General features: G+C 42.4%; 2 protein-coding genes across 2 annotated transcripts; one reads left to right on the top strand and one right to left on the bottom strand.

Moving 5' to 3' along the window:
* Positions 1 to 3147: 3147 nt before the first annotated feature.
* On the bottom strand, positions 3148 to 4647 carry LOC124652568 (zinc finger protein CO3-like). The gene is made up of 2 exons (XM_047191605.1): positions 3842 to 4647; positions 3148 to 3523 (listed from the first exon to the last, which is right to left on the bottom strand). Exons 1-2 carry the CDS (start codon positions 4463 to 4465, stop codon positions 3173 to 3175), a joined length of 975 nt encoding a protein of 324 aa, XP_047047561.1. The 5' UTR covers positions 4466 to 4647; the 3' UTR covers positions 3148 to 3172.
* Positions 4648 to 7797: 3150 nt separating this feature from the next.
* LOC124651355 (sulfate transporter 4.1, chloroplastic-like) lies at positions 7798 to 17178 on the top strand. Its single transcript, XM_047190447.1, has 17 exons — positions 7798 to 8115; positions 9542 to 9590; positions 9698 to 9899; positions 10479 to 10647; positions 11370 to 11435; positions 11540 to 11647; positions 12161 to 12268; positions 12355 to 12420; positions 14196 to 14256; positions 14404 to 14531; positions 15187 to 15228; positions 15472 to 15588; positions 15730 to 15781; positions 15947 to 16085; positions 16160 to 16245; positions 16403 to 16479; positions 16575 to 17178. The coding sequence occupies exons 1-17, from the start codon at positions 7813 to 7815 to the stop codon at positions 16872 to 16874; spliced, it is 2073 nt and encodes a 690-aa protein (XP_047046403.1). The 5' UTR covers positions 7798 to 7812; the 3' UTR covers positions 16875 to 17178.
* Positions 17179 to 17502: the final 324 nt, after the last annotated feature.

Raw genomic sequence — 17502 nt, forward strand, 5'->3', positions numbered from 1 at the left:
CTTCACAAGTTTTCATGCAGCGGTTGTAAGCCTCCGATGATTAATTGGAATGCCCAAATACTTAATAGGAAACTGGTCTTGCCCGCAGCTAAAAGTTTTACCATGCAAGACAACATCGTCTTGAGTCTCGCCAAAACAAAAAAACTCACTCTTATGAAAGTTAATCTTTGGATCGGATAATTGATCGAACGCTGACAAAATTAACTTCACGTTTCTTACCTTTTCGATGGCATGTTCCACAAAAGAGAGTTGTGTCATTGACATATTGAAGAATGGATAAACCTACATCAGCCAAATGAGGAATCACACCTTCAATTTAATCATCAGACTTTGCGCATTTAATCATGACGGCGAGCATATCAACCACTGTATTAAGTAGCATTGGCGATAATGGGTCACCTTGCCTAAGCTCCTTCTTAGTTTGAAAGTATTTGCCAATATCATCATTAATTTTAATGGCAATACTTCCTCCCAAAAGGAAGCTATGGATTAAAGCAAACCACTCATCAGAAAATCCTTTTATTCTAAAAGTCTGCTAAGGAATGACCACTTAACCTTAATTGTAGGCTTTCTCAAAATAAATTTTTAAAATCACCCTATTCAACTTTTTCCAATGTAGTTCTTGAACTGTTTCATGAAGGATAAACACCCCATATAGGGTGTGACGTCCTTGCATAAAATCCCTTGCATAAAAACAGTTTGAGAAGGACGATCCACGTGGTCAGCCATAGAGTTCAACCTTATCGTACCGCATTTGGTGAAATTTTTAAAACTAACATTAAGAAGACACATATTCCTATATTGTTGGATCCTTAGTGCTTCATTAACCTTAGGTAGTAAAATTATTTCATCAAAATTCAGGCGAAACAATTCTAGTTGTCCGCTATAAAGGAAGTTGTACAAATCTAGGAGATATAACTTGATGATATCCAAGAAATTCTTATAAAACTCAGTGGGAAGCCATCAGGACCAGGAGCTTCCTTGTGTTCCTTTAGGAAAACTGCTTTTCTTACTATTTCCTCAGTATAAGGTGCGGTGAGTAAGCTATTTTCATCGTCTAAAAATTTGGGGATATCATCTATTCGAGACTCATCCAAAGAGAAGTTACATTGATTGGGTGCGTAAACAAACCTTTGTAGTAATTAGTGATATAAAACTTTAGTTGGTCATGGCCTTTAATCGTGCCCTAAGCTCATCCTAAACTAGAGAACGAATAAATTTCTTCCTATATCTGCTATCAGCAATACTACGGAAGTATCTTGTATTCGAATCTCCTTCAAGAATGAATTGGGCTTTAGACCGTTGATACCATTTGAGCTCCTCCTCGCGCATAAGTGTCACTATCTGCGCATTTGATTGGCGTTGTAGCTCATTTTCTTGCGTGGACAACATACGAACTTCTGCTAAAGCCTCGAGGTAATCTATAATACATGAAAGTCGTTGATTTTTCTTTTCTAAGTAGCCCGGTTGTGTGATGATCCCAACCAACAACAAGGTATTTGTGTGTAGCCCTTATTTTATTATTCCACCTCTATATTGGAGTATCACCATCAACAGGTCTTTCCAAAACCTTTTTTTACCATCTCCTGGAAACCTTTTTGATGTAACCATCCAAGTTCGAACTTAAAATGGTGAGTACTCGGTGTTCTAGGTAATCCGGTGGTCATCAAGATGGGAGCATGGTCCAACAAACCTTCAATATCTTCTAGATCCTGTACCGACACCATAGGGATTTTGGATTTCCAATCGGTATCCATGAGTACACGACCTAGCTTTTCGTATATAGGTCCGGAAGGCAGTTTGCCCAAATAAACTGCCTGCCGGCCATTAAACCTCTCTTTAATCCAAGCTATCAATGACTGCATTGAACAAAAAAGGCTAATGATTGTCAAACCTAACTCTGCTCTTCTCGAATGGAAACCAAAGCATATTGAAATCCTCTCAATGAGAATAGGGTAAGGGTTATCTTTTGCTAGGTTACGAAGAAAAGTAGCTTGAAATCCTCTCGGGCAGCACCATAAACGGCTAGAAGACTCCATGTAAAGTTGCCAGCTTTATTACGAATGTGGAGTTTTATATGGAACTCCCCATCCGAATCAGCCAACACATCCATAGTATGACACCAAGTAAGATACATTCAGATCTTCCGAATATATATTGTGTGTAATTTAATATGATCAAAACATTTGCACCGGTCTCTACTACTGTACAAGAAACGAAACACCTACTTGGACAAGGCGAGATAGATTATCCAATGTTAGTTTCTTAATGTGGCGGAGTAAATCAGCAAAATGCTTGGTCACAGTTTGGTCTCAGAAGGTATACTCAGGAATAAGGACAACTGGACAGATTACAACTTCCGTGGATATGATGCGCGTTATCTGAAGTTAGTGGTTCATGCCGAAACCTGAACTTCGGCGTTATCTCACTCTCAGTAACTAGAAAGGAATGGTCGCGGCTAGTTACGTCGTCCTCTGGACACGGATTGTGGTCAAGGTTTATACTTGAGCTGTGCAGAGGTACCCCTATCTGAAACCAATGCGATTGATGCACTGCACAAATTGGACACCGGCCAGTGGGCTCCTGTTGTCCGTGGGGCACTAATTTGATTCAGAGTTTACACCGGGGCTAGTTTTCAGTAGTGGGGAACTGACAATACTCATAGCAATTATGAGGTGCACCCTCACCGTACTACTATATGCAATCTTCTTAATGAGTGTGTCGACATGTTGGATTCTTGGCTAGCTTTGCATATATTTGTAACGGTTTTATTAAGAGTAGATTGCACAAACAGACACTTTCAAGTGCCAGTGTTAAAAAAACCTACTAGCTCTGAAGGTTGTGTAACACTGAACACTGACGGAGAAAGTGACAGGGTGAGCTCGTTATGTCACATAACTTAGATAGTATTGACGAATCCTGCTATTTGTAATTATACTCTGTCAAGACCGCGGCAGCCACGGGTATCTACTGGTTTAGAAGAAGGATATATGTCTGACATCTCTGGATCTGTATACATGTATTTACAGGTGAAGCTTTTGACACCTCTATCAAATTACTGGAAATTCGGCAAATTGGATAGCCAACCAACATGTGTTGATCGACCACGGAAGGAGGAAAGTTCATGGTCACCCATCTCTTTCTTCCTCTTGGCTAGGAGGTCGGAGCGGGCCTAGAACGTGGGCACGACGCCGCAGCTGGAGTCGGACAGCGCGGCGGCGGAGAAGTACTGATCCACCTCGAGGTCGGCGTCGGCGCGCTTGGCGAACCGGCCCTTGATCCGTGGCCGGGTCTCGGCGTAGGCCTTCCGCGACGCGTACCTGATGGTCTTCTCGAACCGCCTCATCTTCCTCTTCTCCCTGTACCGGTGCACCCTGGCCTCCCTGTCCATGGCCATGAACTGCGGCGACATGTGCGCCGCCGCCGTGGAGAAGAGGTCGACGCTGCTCTCGCTGCGTCTCAGGTAGGAGCTGCTCACGTCCTGGACGGTGCTGCTGTTGTCCGGTGATGATGACATTGATAGCTGAAATCAATATATAAGGGAGATGCGGGATTAAGATCGTCGTGTCATCGTTGGAGATCAATAGGTGCATGTCTTTAAAACGTCTCTTAACAAGCATGGAATTAAGAAGCAGAAATGTGAATTTTCATTCAGAGCCTGCATAGCTAACAGAGCCCTTCTATCTTAATGGATGAAGACACGCGCAGCTTGTGCGTGTTCTTGAAAGCTAACAGAGCCCTAAATTAACGCGGCCATGCACTTATGCATGCTGTTATGCAGAGATCTTAGTTGCTAGTAGATGGAGATCATGTCCAAGAGAAATTCATGCAAGTAACTCACGCTGCGTTGGAATGTTGCGCCATATCCGTACCCTTGCTCAAAGTTGTGCGCATCGTACGCCGTCTCCCCGGTGAAGCACTGCCGCTCCGGCAGCTGCTCACCGGGCACGACGAACTCGTGGCTGCTACCTTCGTTGATGTCGATCCCATGGACGCCGCGGCACTCCTTGACCGACTCGTCCTTCTCCCCCGCTCCGCCGAGGTCAAGGAAGTCAGCGACCAGCGCGTCGCCGTACGCCGGCGCCGCGTGCCCCTCGGAGCCGCCTTTGAGCGGGTCGAGGAGCAGCCACGACGTGGCCTCCTCCTCGTCCTCTTCCTCGCCGCCGCCGACGTCGTCGTCGTAGTAGCGCCTGCGACCCTCGCGGATGGGCCAGGAGGAGTTGACGCCGCCGGCGGGCCGGACGACGAAGGCGCCACCGGCCGGGGCCGCCACCGCGGCCGCGCCCATGGGGACGCGGCGGTGGCGGCTGGCCAGCGTGTTGGCGGAGTGCACGTCCGCGTCGCACGCCGCGCAGAGCGCCGCCGAGTCGGCGCGGCAGTAGAACGCGCAGGGCGCCGACCGGCACGAGTCGCACCGCTGCTGGTGCTGCATGCCGCGGAGCTCCGGCTGCTCCACCTTCATCATCGATCGATCGCGCGCGAGCGAGCTAGGTCGATCAGCTCAGCTCAGTCCATCCACTGCCCGGATTATCTCTCTACCTAGCTAGACTTTTATCTGGGAGTAAACAAGCTGGAGTGCATGGCTGCAGAGTAAAGTAGTGGCGTGCGGGGCTGTGTTTTGATCTGGTTTGATTTCTTCTCGTGGACGAGAGCTTGACAAGTCTGCATTGCATGGGGGACGACGGAAGGGAGAATCCAGGAGGCGACACGTGGCGGGGCACGAACGGCTGGGAGAGCCCGGTCCCTTATCTTGTGGCCTGGCGCGCATACCAGTGGGACCCGCCAGAGCTCCGTGGGTGGGTCCCACAGGATAACGGGTTATTGATCCAGGCTAGTGGTGCGTTGCTCTTTTGACACGTCTGCACTCCAGTCTACGACGACGGGCGCAGTCAATCTTATCCTAGAACGGAAATTGGAAATAAGTTCAGCTGTCAAAATGAAGAAATTCCATATGTCTCGCCCAACATAACCAGCTTTCTATCATGTTAAAACATAGCAGTCCAAGAATACCTAGTTGCCGCCTCTCCTAAGAAAAACTAGCCCTCTCTACCCCGCCTTCCCCGTTGGACAGCCTCGATACTGTGGGGAGGGGTGGAGAACTCAATTGATGAGTAGAGTTTTTAATTAAAGTACTCCTAGAGTTTTTCATGCATAAGGTTTGTTCGTGCTAAGTTGCACGTAGAACATCCACGGCATCAGCAACCTCGCCAGGTGCCCCGGCTTAGGTTGGTGGCCCACGGTGGGAGGTGGCATCAACACAGCCTCCACCCTGCCTAACACCTTCGGCTTCAGAGTGTCTAGCGGTTCAGGACGATGTTGTCCTGGTAGCCGAGTGGAGGGAACCACCCCTTCTCCATCTCCCCAAGAACAAGGTAGATTACTCACTCATGGAAGCAATCAATAACATCATCGTAAACATGTGGGATGAATACATGTGTATGGATGAATACAAGTGCAAATCCACAATAACAATTTGAATTACAACAAGAGAGATGGGAATGGAGATGCATCGGTTGATGATGAAGGGGATGATGCCTTGTCTCCAATGATCTGTGTAGTAGAAAGGATGGTGCCCTCTGCAAGTTTCCCTTCTAGACCCCTTCCGGAGGTGAGGGTTCTCCGATTTCTAGTGGCTGCAAATGTCGGATCTCAGATCCGTCTTTGTGTGGCGAAAGTATTTTACGAGGCGGATTCGGTGCCACATGGTACATGCGCATGGTACGTGCAGACTCTACCTATACCATAGGTTAAACCTTCTGGAGTTGACTCTCGCGTTGCATTTTCACCCAGGTGCGTGGAAAATCATGTAAATAACTTTCATCACTTTAAAAAATTATATTTATGTCCAATATGACAGCTCCAAATGATGTGTTCATTGATACCTTCATAATTTAGGATCCTGTGAAAACAAGCATAAAAGATGCCTGTTAAAACAAGCATAAAAGATGCATGCTAGTGCCTAAAATACTAAAATCTTATCAGTACTTATGCAAAAAAACATAAGGTGAAATGCTTCAGAAATGTACTCATCAATCATCTGATGCTTGAAGGCTCGAGGGCTTACAGTTGCGACTACATCAGTTGCAAATTCATCAAAACTCTGCCGCAATCCACATATTGGACCATAATAAGTCTGATACGTTCCCAAGGGTGGCTCTGGTGATGATTACTCAATATGATAATAAGTAGTATTCCATCGGTTCTGAAATAAGTGTTCAAATACATATGTATCTAAAAAGTTACGACATTTATTCTAGAAAAGAGGTAGTATGGTACTCCCCCATCCAATGATATCATTTTAGAAGGGAGGAAGTACTTTGTTTTAGGAGTTCAATTCTTATGTATAGGAACATAAATAGGTATACTATCTCCGTCCAACAATAGGGTGATGTTAGCTTTCCCTTACGCTTGCCACATCAAATTTTTGCTTAGTTGGAGAAGAGAGAATGAAGAGAGAGAAGGTTGTCTTCCCTTAGCTAATGGATGATCTCTTATGAAATAAGAGAAGGCTATTTTCCCCATTGTACGACTTGTCTTCCCTTATTCACATAATTTCCTACCAAAAATAATTAATTATCATTTATTGCAAGGGATGATAATAATAGATAATGCATTGTACCGATTATATTTATCATCCTCTCTAGATGACATGGACTGCTAAGAGAAGACATGCCTTTCCTACCATTGTACATGCCCTAAATAGATTTATCTAAATCTAGATACTCCCTGTCAACATATAACATATATTCGTATCTAGATAAAGTTGAGTCAATTAGTGTCTAGATATGACATATGTTCAAGGACGGAGGGATACTTTTTAAGAAAGAGAATAACCTGTTTAGAAAGAAAAACAATGTCTCTTTCCCAATTTAGTTTAGGAGAGTAGATTTTGTACTTACACGTATGAGTGGGTGTTTTCGCTGCCGTTTATTTATTTCTTCAATTCGTGATCACCATGGTAAAAGGGAAGATTTCTTTCTCTCTCCTCTTTTTATCCGAATAATAAAACACAACGGATGGTGCCGAAAACATCCATACTCATGCGGGTAAGTATAAAAATATCTCCTTTTAGTTGATTCATATTTGTGTAGATATATATGTATCTAGACACATTTTAGTTATAGATACATACAAATCTAGATAAATCCAAGTCAAACAATTTGGGTGATCTGAATAAACGACATTAGTGCATTGGATGCCGTTACGCAAATAATCTGTAGTTCCTCATGTGAGATTAATAAACCGATCTATAGTTCCTCATGTGAGATTAATAATGTTGCAAGCACAACACACTTGGACTCGTGCCGACAGGCTGTCCAGGTGCATCGCCGTCGCGAGAAGAGGCAATGCACGCGCCCAGTATCCCGTCCAGTTACATCAACGGCGGTCAACCGCAGGCGAACAATCATTGGCCCAGTAGGGCCGTCCGATCGTCACCCCAGGATCTGCAGAGAGACGTATAGCCACTCCCCGCCTGGCCCACTCGCTCGCCTCCACATCCTCCCCGCATCCCCACCGCCACCGGCCTCCCTCCGCCGCGGCCCCTCCCGCCGGCCGCCGCGCCTTGCTCGATCCACCCTCGCCGCTACGCGGAGCTCCGATCACGCCCACGCCCGCCGCCGCGGCCTGCCATTTCCACCCCGAGCTTCGTGCCGCCGTCTCGCACCCCCGCAGCTGTGGCCGCTGCTCGCCTGATTCCCTCCGCGCGGCGGTGAGCGGTACAGTTCAAAAACCATCACCATTGATTCCACTACCTGCACGATTCTTCTTCTGACAGTCGAACCGAACAATTTCAAGGAATCCTCGAACCGAATGGAGCGGTCGTCGTTCGCGTCGGCGAGCTCCGGCGAGCTGGCCGCCGCCGCCGTTTCGGGGCTCGGGAGGCCGGTGAGGGTGATACCGCTGCGCCACCCTACGGACACGGCCGCGCGGGGGCCGGCCTCCGCGCCGTCGTTGCTGTCGGCGGCGATGGAGAGGGCGCGGGGGATGGGGCCGTGGGAGTGGGCGGAGGCCGCCCTCCCGTGCTTGGCGTGGATGCGGAGGTACAGGTGGAAGGACGACCTCCAGGCCGACCTCACCGCCGGCATCACTGTCGGGGTCATGCTTGTGCCCCAGGTACGCTTTTGCTCCACTACTGATTACTGGAGTAGATCTTATGTTGCTTTGACAGGATCGACTACTGCTATGCAATGTTATAATGACCAAGTTCGTTTAGATTTTTTACTCAAAGTATGCATATTTCTGAAAATTAGCTGAATCTTTTGGCTCCTGCTCGAGCTTATGGACTAATTGGTCGCTCGAGTCAAGAAAATAAACTAGTACTGTACTGTACTAGTATTGTTTGCTTGTTGCTTGTCTTATAGTACTGTTGGTGTCTGTTTATGAGAAAACTTCTAAATTCTATCGGAGTCAGGTAAACACGAATTCTGAGATGTAAAGTCGTGCAGCTTAAATTCTTAGATCTTATATTGCTTTGACAGGATCCACTGTTGCTATGCAATGTTATAAACTTATAATGACCAAGTTCATTTAGACTTTTACTCGAAAAATATATATCTCTGGAAATTAACTGAATCTTTTGGCTCCTGCTCGAGCTTATTGATTTATTGGTCGCTCGAGTCAAGAAAATAAACTACTGTTTGCTCTATTGCTCGTCTTAAAGTATTGCTGGTGTCCGTTTATGAGAAAATTTCTAAAATGCTATTCTATTGGAGCCGGTTAAACACGAATTCTGTGATCTGAAGTCGTGAATACAGCTTAATTGAGTAGTTAACTGCACAAGGGAGTGTTACTACGAGCAACTTTGTCCATCCCATATGTGGTTTGTTTGCAAACAGTGGCATTGAATTGATTTTTCATGCAAGGTTTTGAAGTATTATTATTTCAAATATGGAGTTGAGCTCTGTAATTTATTCAAGTTAGATGAGAAGGTTGGTGCATAGCTAGTTGCCTGTGCCCACTATTAGCACATTCCAGAATTAAGCTTTCTGCTATTAGGTTGATTTGTGCATTGGCAAATGCAGTATTTTCATATCCTATTTTCCATGTGATGGGCTTCTGGTTATTGATAGTTACAAGTAACACATCCTTCAGTTAAGCGTAACTTGTTTAATCAGAACGAATGAGATCGCCACAGCCTATATTGGGGGAAAATTGTATGAATTCATAGGTGGTAATTGGGTTCCTCGGCAACCATTGATTACCAAGTGTACCAGGGTAAAGGCGCCATAATTTTATTTATTGTGATTTTTTACTAATTTCGTTTGAATTTGGTATGTTTCTTTATGTATATTTTTTATATTCGGCGCTTATTTGCTTATTTTTCTGGATTAACTGAACTTATTGGGTCTTCCTGCTAAGTTGTATTGAAAGTTGTGCACAATATCTCAGCTTGGTTACATAACTTGTTCATTGTCCTGATTTTCCTAAAAGTTAGTAACGAACATTCCTGTTCATGTGCGTGCTGGTTGGTGTTAGTTTTTTGTACCCTCCATTTGCTCTACATTTTTTGTCAGAAATTCATTTTTGTATTGTGTTGTAGGCAATGTCATATGCAAAGCTGGCTGGGCTTCACCCAATTTATGGGCTGTGTAAGTGCTTACGTCTGACTCTCCTTACTTTCTATTTTCTTTATATACTCAAAAGAGCATACTAGTTGATGCAAATCATCTGTTTTCATTTCCATTGTGCTGAACAGACACAGGCTTTGTCCCACTGATTGTCTACGCAATTTTTGGGTCCTCGCGACAATTAGCAGTAGGGCCAGTGGCACTTGTTTCCCTGCTAGTGTCCAATGTTCTTGGGGGTATAGTTAATTCATCTAGTGAGCTGTATACAGAATTAGCCATATTGTTGGCTTTCATGGTTGGGATATTGGAATGCTTGATGGGATTGCTAAGGTAATTCTGTTCATTGAGGAAAGTTGGTGTTCCTGCTTATCCATTTTGGAAAAATTAAAATTTGAAAGCATTGAACTTGCTCTTGTAACATGTATGCAGATTCATTGTTATTCTATGCTTTCGTATTAGTAATATAACAATGTGTATGGCTCAGATGATTAACTCCCTAGCTGCATATCTTCATCTTCGGATGATTTATCTTCTGCTAGTGTTTACCCAAAGGACCAAGCTGCTTTCCATTGTATTTTGTCTTGTTGGCAAAACTGTCCTGAAATCATTTGACTTTGGGAAAAAGGGGCATATTACAAAAGCAACACTCGGTGCTTGTATAGTATATGTAGAAAGGGAGCATCAGTGTACCCCCACCCCCACGTACACTCCAAAATATCCCACCTCCATACATGGAAATAAAATAAAAGCAAGCACTGCATCATGAACTGTTCACATGTATAGCTTGTCTTTATGGTTTGTATGGAAGACCTTTATATTTTGCATTGAACATGCACTATATCCATGAACTTTTTTTTTGAATATTTTTGGAATAGTGCATGTGGGTCATGCATTTTCCTTTTTTGGCAGACTTGGTTGGCTTATTCGTTTCATCAGCCATTCGGTAATATCTGGATTCACTACAGCTTCAGCCATTGTAATTGGTTTGTCCCAAATCAAGTATTTCTTAGGTTACAGTGTTACAAGAAGCAGCAAAATTATACCACTTATTGAGAGTATAATTGCAGGAATAGATCAGGTGTGCTTTCTTCTGCCCCTTATATCGTTCCATGTCTTATTTTAGATCCACACTGCTGCCTAAGCATATGGCTTGAAAATATTTTGATAGCCATTAGCTACTATTGTCACTGCCATTGCAAACCTTAGCATATGTCTGTGAGCATCACTTAGTTGGATACTGTCGACTGTGAAGTGTCCCAGATAAGCATACACTTTTATTTCCTTGTGTTTTCTATTATTTTTACATGATAATTTATTTCTTACTTTATTGTGTAAAGTGTGTAAATCTGTAACTGTCCCCTGAATGGCCACATAAAAAACTTGGATCTGCTTCTGTATGGGTGTCTGCTGCTATCTTGACAGTAAGCATGGTCACTGGGATGAAACCATGTGTAACTAGAGTTCAGAACTTCCTACAAGCACACCTTCATTCAGTGACTCGTGACTTGCGTCTCATTTTCTTGTTTTTTAGTATTCTTGCTTGATGTATCAAACTTTGAAACCTCTGATCTACCTACTTAACAACTGAACCCAGTACTTTTTTAACAATAAAAATGCGAATGCATTCTTCTGATTACAGTGAACAGTTCTCAAGTTTTATGCTCTGCCAATTATACATATTACAAAACATAAATCAACCTTCCTAGGCACACTGCATACATTAAAACTGCTAATATTACTGTTTCAGATCATGATTTATGTGGTATTTTAACCTAATAATATAGCAGCACTGTTTTGCAGTTCTCCTGGCCTCCATTTTTAATGGGATCAGTGTTTCTTGCTATTCTTCTAATAATGAAAAAACTAGTAAGTTGGCATGGCTTTATCTCTCATTTACTTTTCAGTTTACTGTTTGATTCGAAATAGCATACTTTGGTATATCATTTTTATGACCCCTAAATTTTTTGCAGGGAAAAACAAATAAAAAATTACGTTTTCTGAGAGCCTCTGGTCCACTAACAGCTGTTGTTCTTGGAACATTGTTTGTGAAAGTTTTCCGTCCATCTGCCATATCAGTGGTGAGTATGCTCCTTATATTCATCTATCCTGAATCATGCGATGTTATGCAATATATTCACTAAAATAGCTATGAAACATGTACCTTGGCATGCTCCTTTTTTTTCATTTGACATCTATTCTGTTTGATGGTGCATATGCATTCTTTGAGTTTTTTTTCACGTGTGTATTATCAAATGTTATAATCACAGATGGCTATCCAGACATTTTATTTTGATAAGATGTTCTGTGGAAGTCAAGAAATACCACAGGCGTGATGCCTGATGTGTGGTGTTATGATAATTTTCCATTTTTTAACTCAAATTGTGCATATGGTAAATGCTCGTCTTTCATGCGTGCAAGTTCTCAGCGAGTCACTGCTAACAGACTGCCACACTCAACACTCATGTTGATTTCCGCTTTGGCTAACCACATGTTTGGTGATATTTTTGTTTTGTCAAGTTAAATTTACCTCATGTCATACATTATCATGGATAACTACATCACAAGTTATCCTCCATTTCTTGAGTGCCTAGGTAGGTGAAATACCACAAGGCCTTCCCAAGTTCTCCATTCCCCGAGGATTTGAACATTTGATGTCCCTAATGCCAACTGCAGTTCTTATCACTGGTGTTGCCATTTTGGTAAAAACATATTGCTATCTTTCTATTTGTCTTGTGTTCCGTACTTTATTTAGTGGATATTAAACGTTTGTGGTATATATTCTTAGGAATCTGTTGGGATTGCTAAAGCTTTAGCTGCTAAGAATGGCTATGAATTGGACTCGAACAAAGAGGTATGATGACAGAAACATTGAGTAATTAGTTTTGTTGGTACAAGCTGATCGCATTTGTTCTTCGAACACAATTGTATAATTTTTTTCATAATGTTATGTAGTTAACTGTAGTAACATGTTCCATGCACTCTTCACTCCTATGAGGAAACTAGTTGGTGATGATGGTCCTTCACCTTGGGGTCATACCAACTATCTATCTGTTCTCTAAAACTAAGGAAACAATTTACCAGACGACCTACTTAACTGTGCTCTGCAAAAACATCCAACTCTGACATGAACTTTCCAGATGCACAGAGCAGCACCTCAATTAAGTCAAGTAAATAGTCTTTTTCTTGCTAGTAGTAGATTGAAGTTCTTTTAAATGCTTGGCTCAAGCTTATAATTCTCTAGCCTTAAACTCTAGGGTGCATCGTGCTACGAATGGCAACAACTAACTAATCTTTATCTGCTATCAACCTTGTCTTGTGTGCGGCGTCCTATGCGCCTCATTCACACTCATAACATTACACCCCTTCTCGTCAGTTCTTTTAGTTCTCATCCCAGGATTCTGGTCTGGGTGTGCCGTAGCCAGAGGTATATCAGAAGAAGCCTATACCTAAATGAATCAAGCATAGCGAAGAGGTTGCTTACGCCTTCAGGAAAGAACAGTCCCATGCCGGCGTGCCGCTGCCTTGGATAATTGTATCACCACCACCCATGGAGTACAACTTCCTTTGCTTGATGATGCAGTAGTGCTGGGTACCACAAGCATGAGTAGCCCACACAACCCAAGCATGCACCTTGCTTGTACCGAGACCGCTGCAGATGTGGCTACCTACTTCCTGTAGGTAGCACCGTAGCAGAATGCCTGCAGACGCAGAGCAATGCGTCACGTCGAGCATCATGGTTGCGTAGGAATGACCCTTCAGTTCCAGTTCTCAGGAAGGGGTGATCTGTCCATCGTGCTTGTGTGCGCATGCTTCCTGGACGTCCTACCTAGGATTGATGCGGCACATCCTCATGCACTCAGACCTCCTGGACATGGTAGATATGGTTGGTATCGTTGCTTTGCTAAGCATTGCTGCTGTTGTCAAGGAATCAAACAGTGGCGTCGCTGTCCGCCCCTGTAGGTTAGGTCGCGCTAGCCACAGGTTGCAGTGCTGCCTGTTGGTATAGTGTCACCATCCTTGGGTCGAGGTTATCCTTGTCTCTAGGATACAACTTGGTAACAATGGAAACAGCTAATAATCTTTATCTGCTGCCTTGCATTGTCCCCCCCCCCCCCTCTCCACGCCCACAATATGTTATCCAAGTAACGGAGGGGGGTTTAGCAACTTAGCATGCATAAATCATGATATCGTATGTGGGTTAATAACTACTAGCATAGATAACTTCTACAGGCTTAGTCAACTTAATTATCATAAGATTTCAGGCAATCATGTCATTTGTGATGAAATGAAAACACGATAAATTTAGCACCCATTTCTTTTGCTTCATTTTTCTCTTTCCTAAATCACCTTGCACTTCAGATTTTGGAATGATATGTTCCATCAAAGCATGTGGTCTAAAACTTAGGTGATTATTCTTTCCAGAGGCATGAATGTCCCAGTCAACTTAGGCAATATTGATGTGTGAATGGTCCTGATTTAGATGTAGCAGTTTATCAATGTTGCATTTTTTTTTGTTATTTACAAAAATATTTAAAACTATGCATGCATTTGCATATAGCAGTGTTTATTGTTTCTAGCTATTTATTAAAAAAATCAACCCTTCTGATCAAGTTCTCCTTGTTACAGTTATTTGGGCTTGGCATAGCGAATATATGTGGTTCATTCTTCTCTTCATACCCTGCTACAGGTAAAATATTAAACATATTTAATGAGTGCGCGCTACTTCATTCATCTGTATTTCTTCTCTGTTCTTTAGCTAAAAAAATTGAGATGTTTTAGTTACTCGTGAGTCTTGAGGTTTTTGAAAGCTGATTATTGATGGATGTCCATGCAGGCTCCTTTTCTAGGTCTGCTGTGAATCATGAAAGTGGGGCAAAGACTGGATTATCAGGAATTATAATGGGCATAATAATTTGCGGTGCTCTCTTGTTTATGACACCATTATTTACTGATATACCTCAGGTAAGATTAGTCATGTGCTTTGTTTTGATAACTCTCTTTAAGTAACCATTGGGTTGCTCAATGAAGTTTCCCGTTTAAAACCTTGTGCTCACCTTTTTCTTTGTGTATTAATGCTACCAACAGTGTGGATTAACAATGGTATCACTGTATCTTAAGGCCTTGCTAAGTATATATGTAGGAACGAATTTGGAATTTCCACCTGGAATCAAACTGTTCTTATATCATTTTGGCAATATTAAGCGTACCCAACAAGCCTTGTATTATTGGGTGTATATTATTTTGCAGATTTAAGTTTCCTCACAAGAAAATAGGGATCAAGTTTGAGTTTTACGTTGGCAGATTTATTATGACAAATTTATTTACTATAGTGTATAAAAGGTAGCAAAAACATGTAAACTTATCACATAAGTTAATTTTACTCCTAATAGTCAAATCAACTGTACAATCATGTTTCTTAAAAGGTAAACTTTATTGTGCTCTATGTGGAACTTAATTTTTGTAAGATTCAACCTTGTAAGGTAATTTTATGAGCTGTTTTGCCAAATGTAAACCATAAAATATTTCAAATCAATTTTTTTTGCAGCATTATACTTGTGCTTGATAGGATATGAACTTTTCCATGTATACTTATCATTTCATATCATTTTTCCTTCAGTGTGCATTGGCTGCCATTGTGATTTCTGCTGTCACTGGCCTGGTAAGGGCATCTGAACTCATTTATACATACTATGATTAAGAATTTGTAACAAATACTCAAGCTAACCATGATGCCTGATGGAAATTTAGTACCTTCTCCGCAAAAAATAAAGTTATGTCTATTTACTTCTGTTTCAACTAGCAAATTTTGCTCTAACATGTTGTATCAGTTCTAACGGATTATTTTTTCATAACTTAAATTGTTCGACACCTGATTTCTCATTGATATTGGGAATGTATCTAGGTAGATTATGACGAGGCCATTTTCTTGTGGGGTATTGATAAGAAGGATTTCTTTCTATGGGCAATGACGTTTATTACTACATTAGTTTTTGGCATTGAGATTGGTGTCCTTGTTGGGGTAAGTATGAATTTGTATCTAGTCATTTGAGTTACTATTATATTGATCTTTAACTGAAGTGTAGATAAGACTGGCATGAAAATTTTCAGATTTTGTATGAAGATGAACCATTCATTTGATGGGTAACATTTTCCTTTGTAGGTTGGGTTCTCGCTGGCATTTGTAATTCATGAATCAGCAAATCCACATATAGGTGAGTAAATGTACTACTCTAGAGTCTAAGCATGATGACCACTTGCAATCTGCTTGATACCACACCATCATTATGCCTCGGAATGAGCAACCAGAGTTGTATCTCAGGGTGCTGTTCTGTTGTATCTCAGAGTTATTTTAATATGTTTTTATGGCCCTTCTGCAGCTGTTTTGGGCCGTTTGCCTGGAACCACCGTGTACAGGAATACATTGCAGTACCCTGAGGCTTATACATACAATGGAATTGTTGTTGTCCGAATTGATTCACCAATCTACTTTGCTAACATAAGTTACATAAAGGACAGGTGAATCTCTTCATCTGTTTCAGTAATTTGTCTTATTATTAGTAAAGTTCATCTTGATGGAAGTTCTTTATCAGGTTGCGCGAATATGAGCTCAAACTCCCAGTTTCAAACCGGGGACCTGATGTTGGAAGGGTGTACTTTGTGATCCTCGAGATGTCACGTAAGCCCTTTCATTTCTGTGGCGATGTCTGTTAAGACGCATGCTAAATACTGTTGTTTGCACATAACTGTTTCTCTTTCGCTTTAAAACCGTATCTTATGATTAATTGGACTACCTAGATGAATAGTTTAGATGATGGTAAAATTTGGGCATGCAGCTGTTACATACATTGACTCGAGTGCTGTTCAAGCTCTCAAGGACTTGAACCAAGAATACAAAGCACGCGACATCCAGGTTCTTATCCTGAGCACTTCTTCTATTCTACAGTATGAAAACTAGTAATGTATCTGTGTGTTAAAACCCTGGGAGGCCTTTTGTATTACTTGCAGATCGCTATAGCGAACCCTAACCGGCAGGTGCACCTACTGCTATCAACAGCGGGCATCATAGACATGATCGGTGCAGGGTGGTGTTTCGTGCGGGTGCATGACGCCGTGCAAGTATGCCTCCAGCATGTGCAGAGTTCATCATCAAATTCCATTAAGCTATCCCCACAGGCATCTGGGAACTTGATGGACTCTCCCAAGGCACAGCAGCGGCATGGCTTCCTCAAGAACCTCTGGAAAGCACAGGATGGGAATGGGAGCACTGATGAGGCTCAGTCTTTGCTGCGCCAAAACCTTGTGTAATACTTTTACCAGTTTCCCCCTTCAGTGCCAATCGGGATGCATGCATTTGCATCTTTGTTGTTGTATGCATATAGAGTACAAGGATGTAATTAGTCAATTACGGGTTGTTTTGTTGTTCATACAGTAGGAATGTAGAATTGTGTTGTATCAGTACAGTGTAGATACGTCAGTTGTCTGTAATATCTGTAGCCGAGTGGCTGGTTCTCTGTATCATAACAATGTAATCTATATATTACAACACCACAGAGTAGCAATTTGGCTACTGTGAAGAATTGAGATTCTTGGAAAAAGAGTTACACGAATCCACGACAAAGTGATAAGCTGTCAACATCCAATGTCAAGAAAATGTGAGTCTTGGTTGAGCTATTGTTAATGCTCCCAATACATAATGCTTAAGTTATTGCTTGGTTATTTTGTGTCAAGCAGCAGAGATTGTATAGGAAAACTGATGATCTTCTTGTTCTTGCAATGTAACTAAATTATTAGACATGAAGAAACAGTTTGTACTTCCATTGCTGTCATCCAAAGGTATAATAGATGCCCCCCATAGGGGTCTCACAACGATTTGAGCGGACCGTCGGATCTTTTCATCGGTGCATCTAGTCCATTCGTTTTGGGCACTCCTCTC

The sequence above is a fragment of the Lolium rigidum genome, chromosome 5 (genome assembly GCF_022539505.1).
Source record: "Lolium rigidum isolate FL_2022 chromosome 5, APGP_CSIRO_Lrig_0.1, whole genome shotgun sequence".
Taxonomy (NCBI): Eukaryota; Viridiplantae; Streptophyta; class Magnoliopsida; order Poales; family Poaceae; genus Lolium; species Lolium rigidum.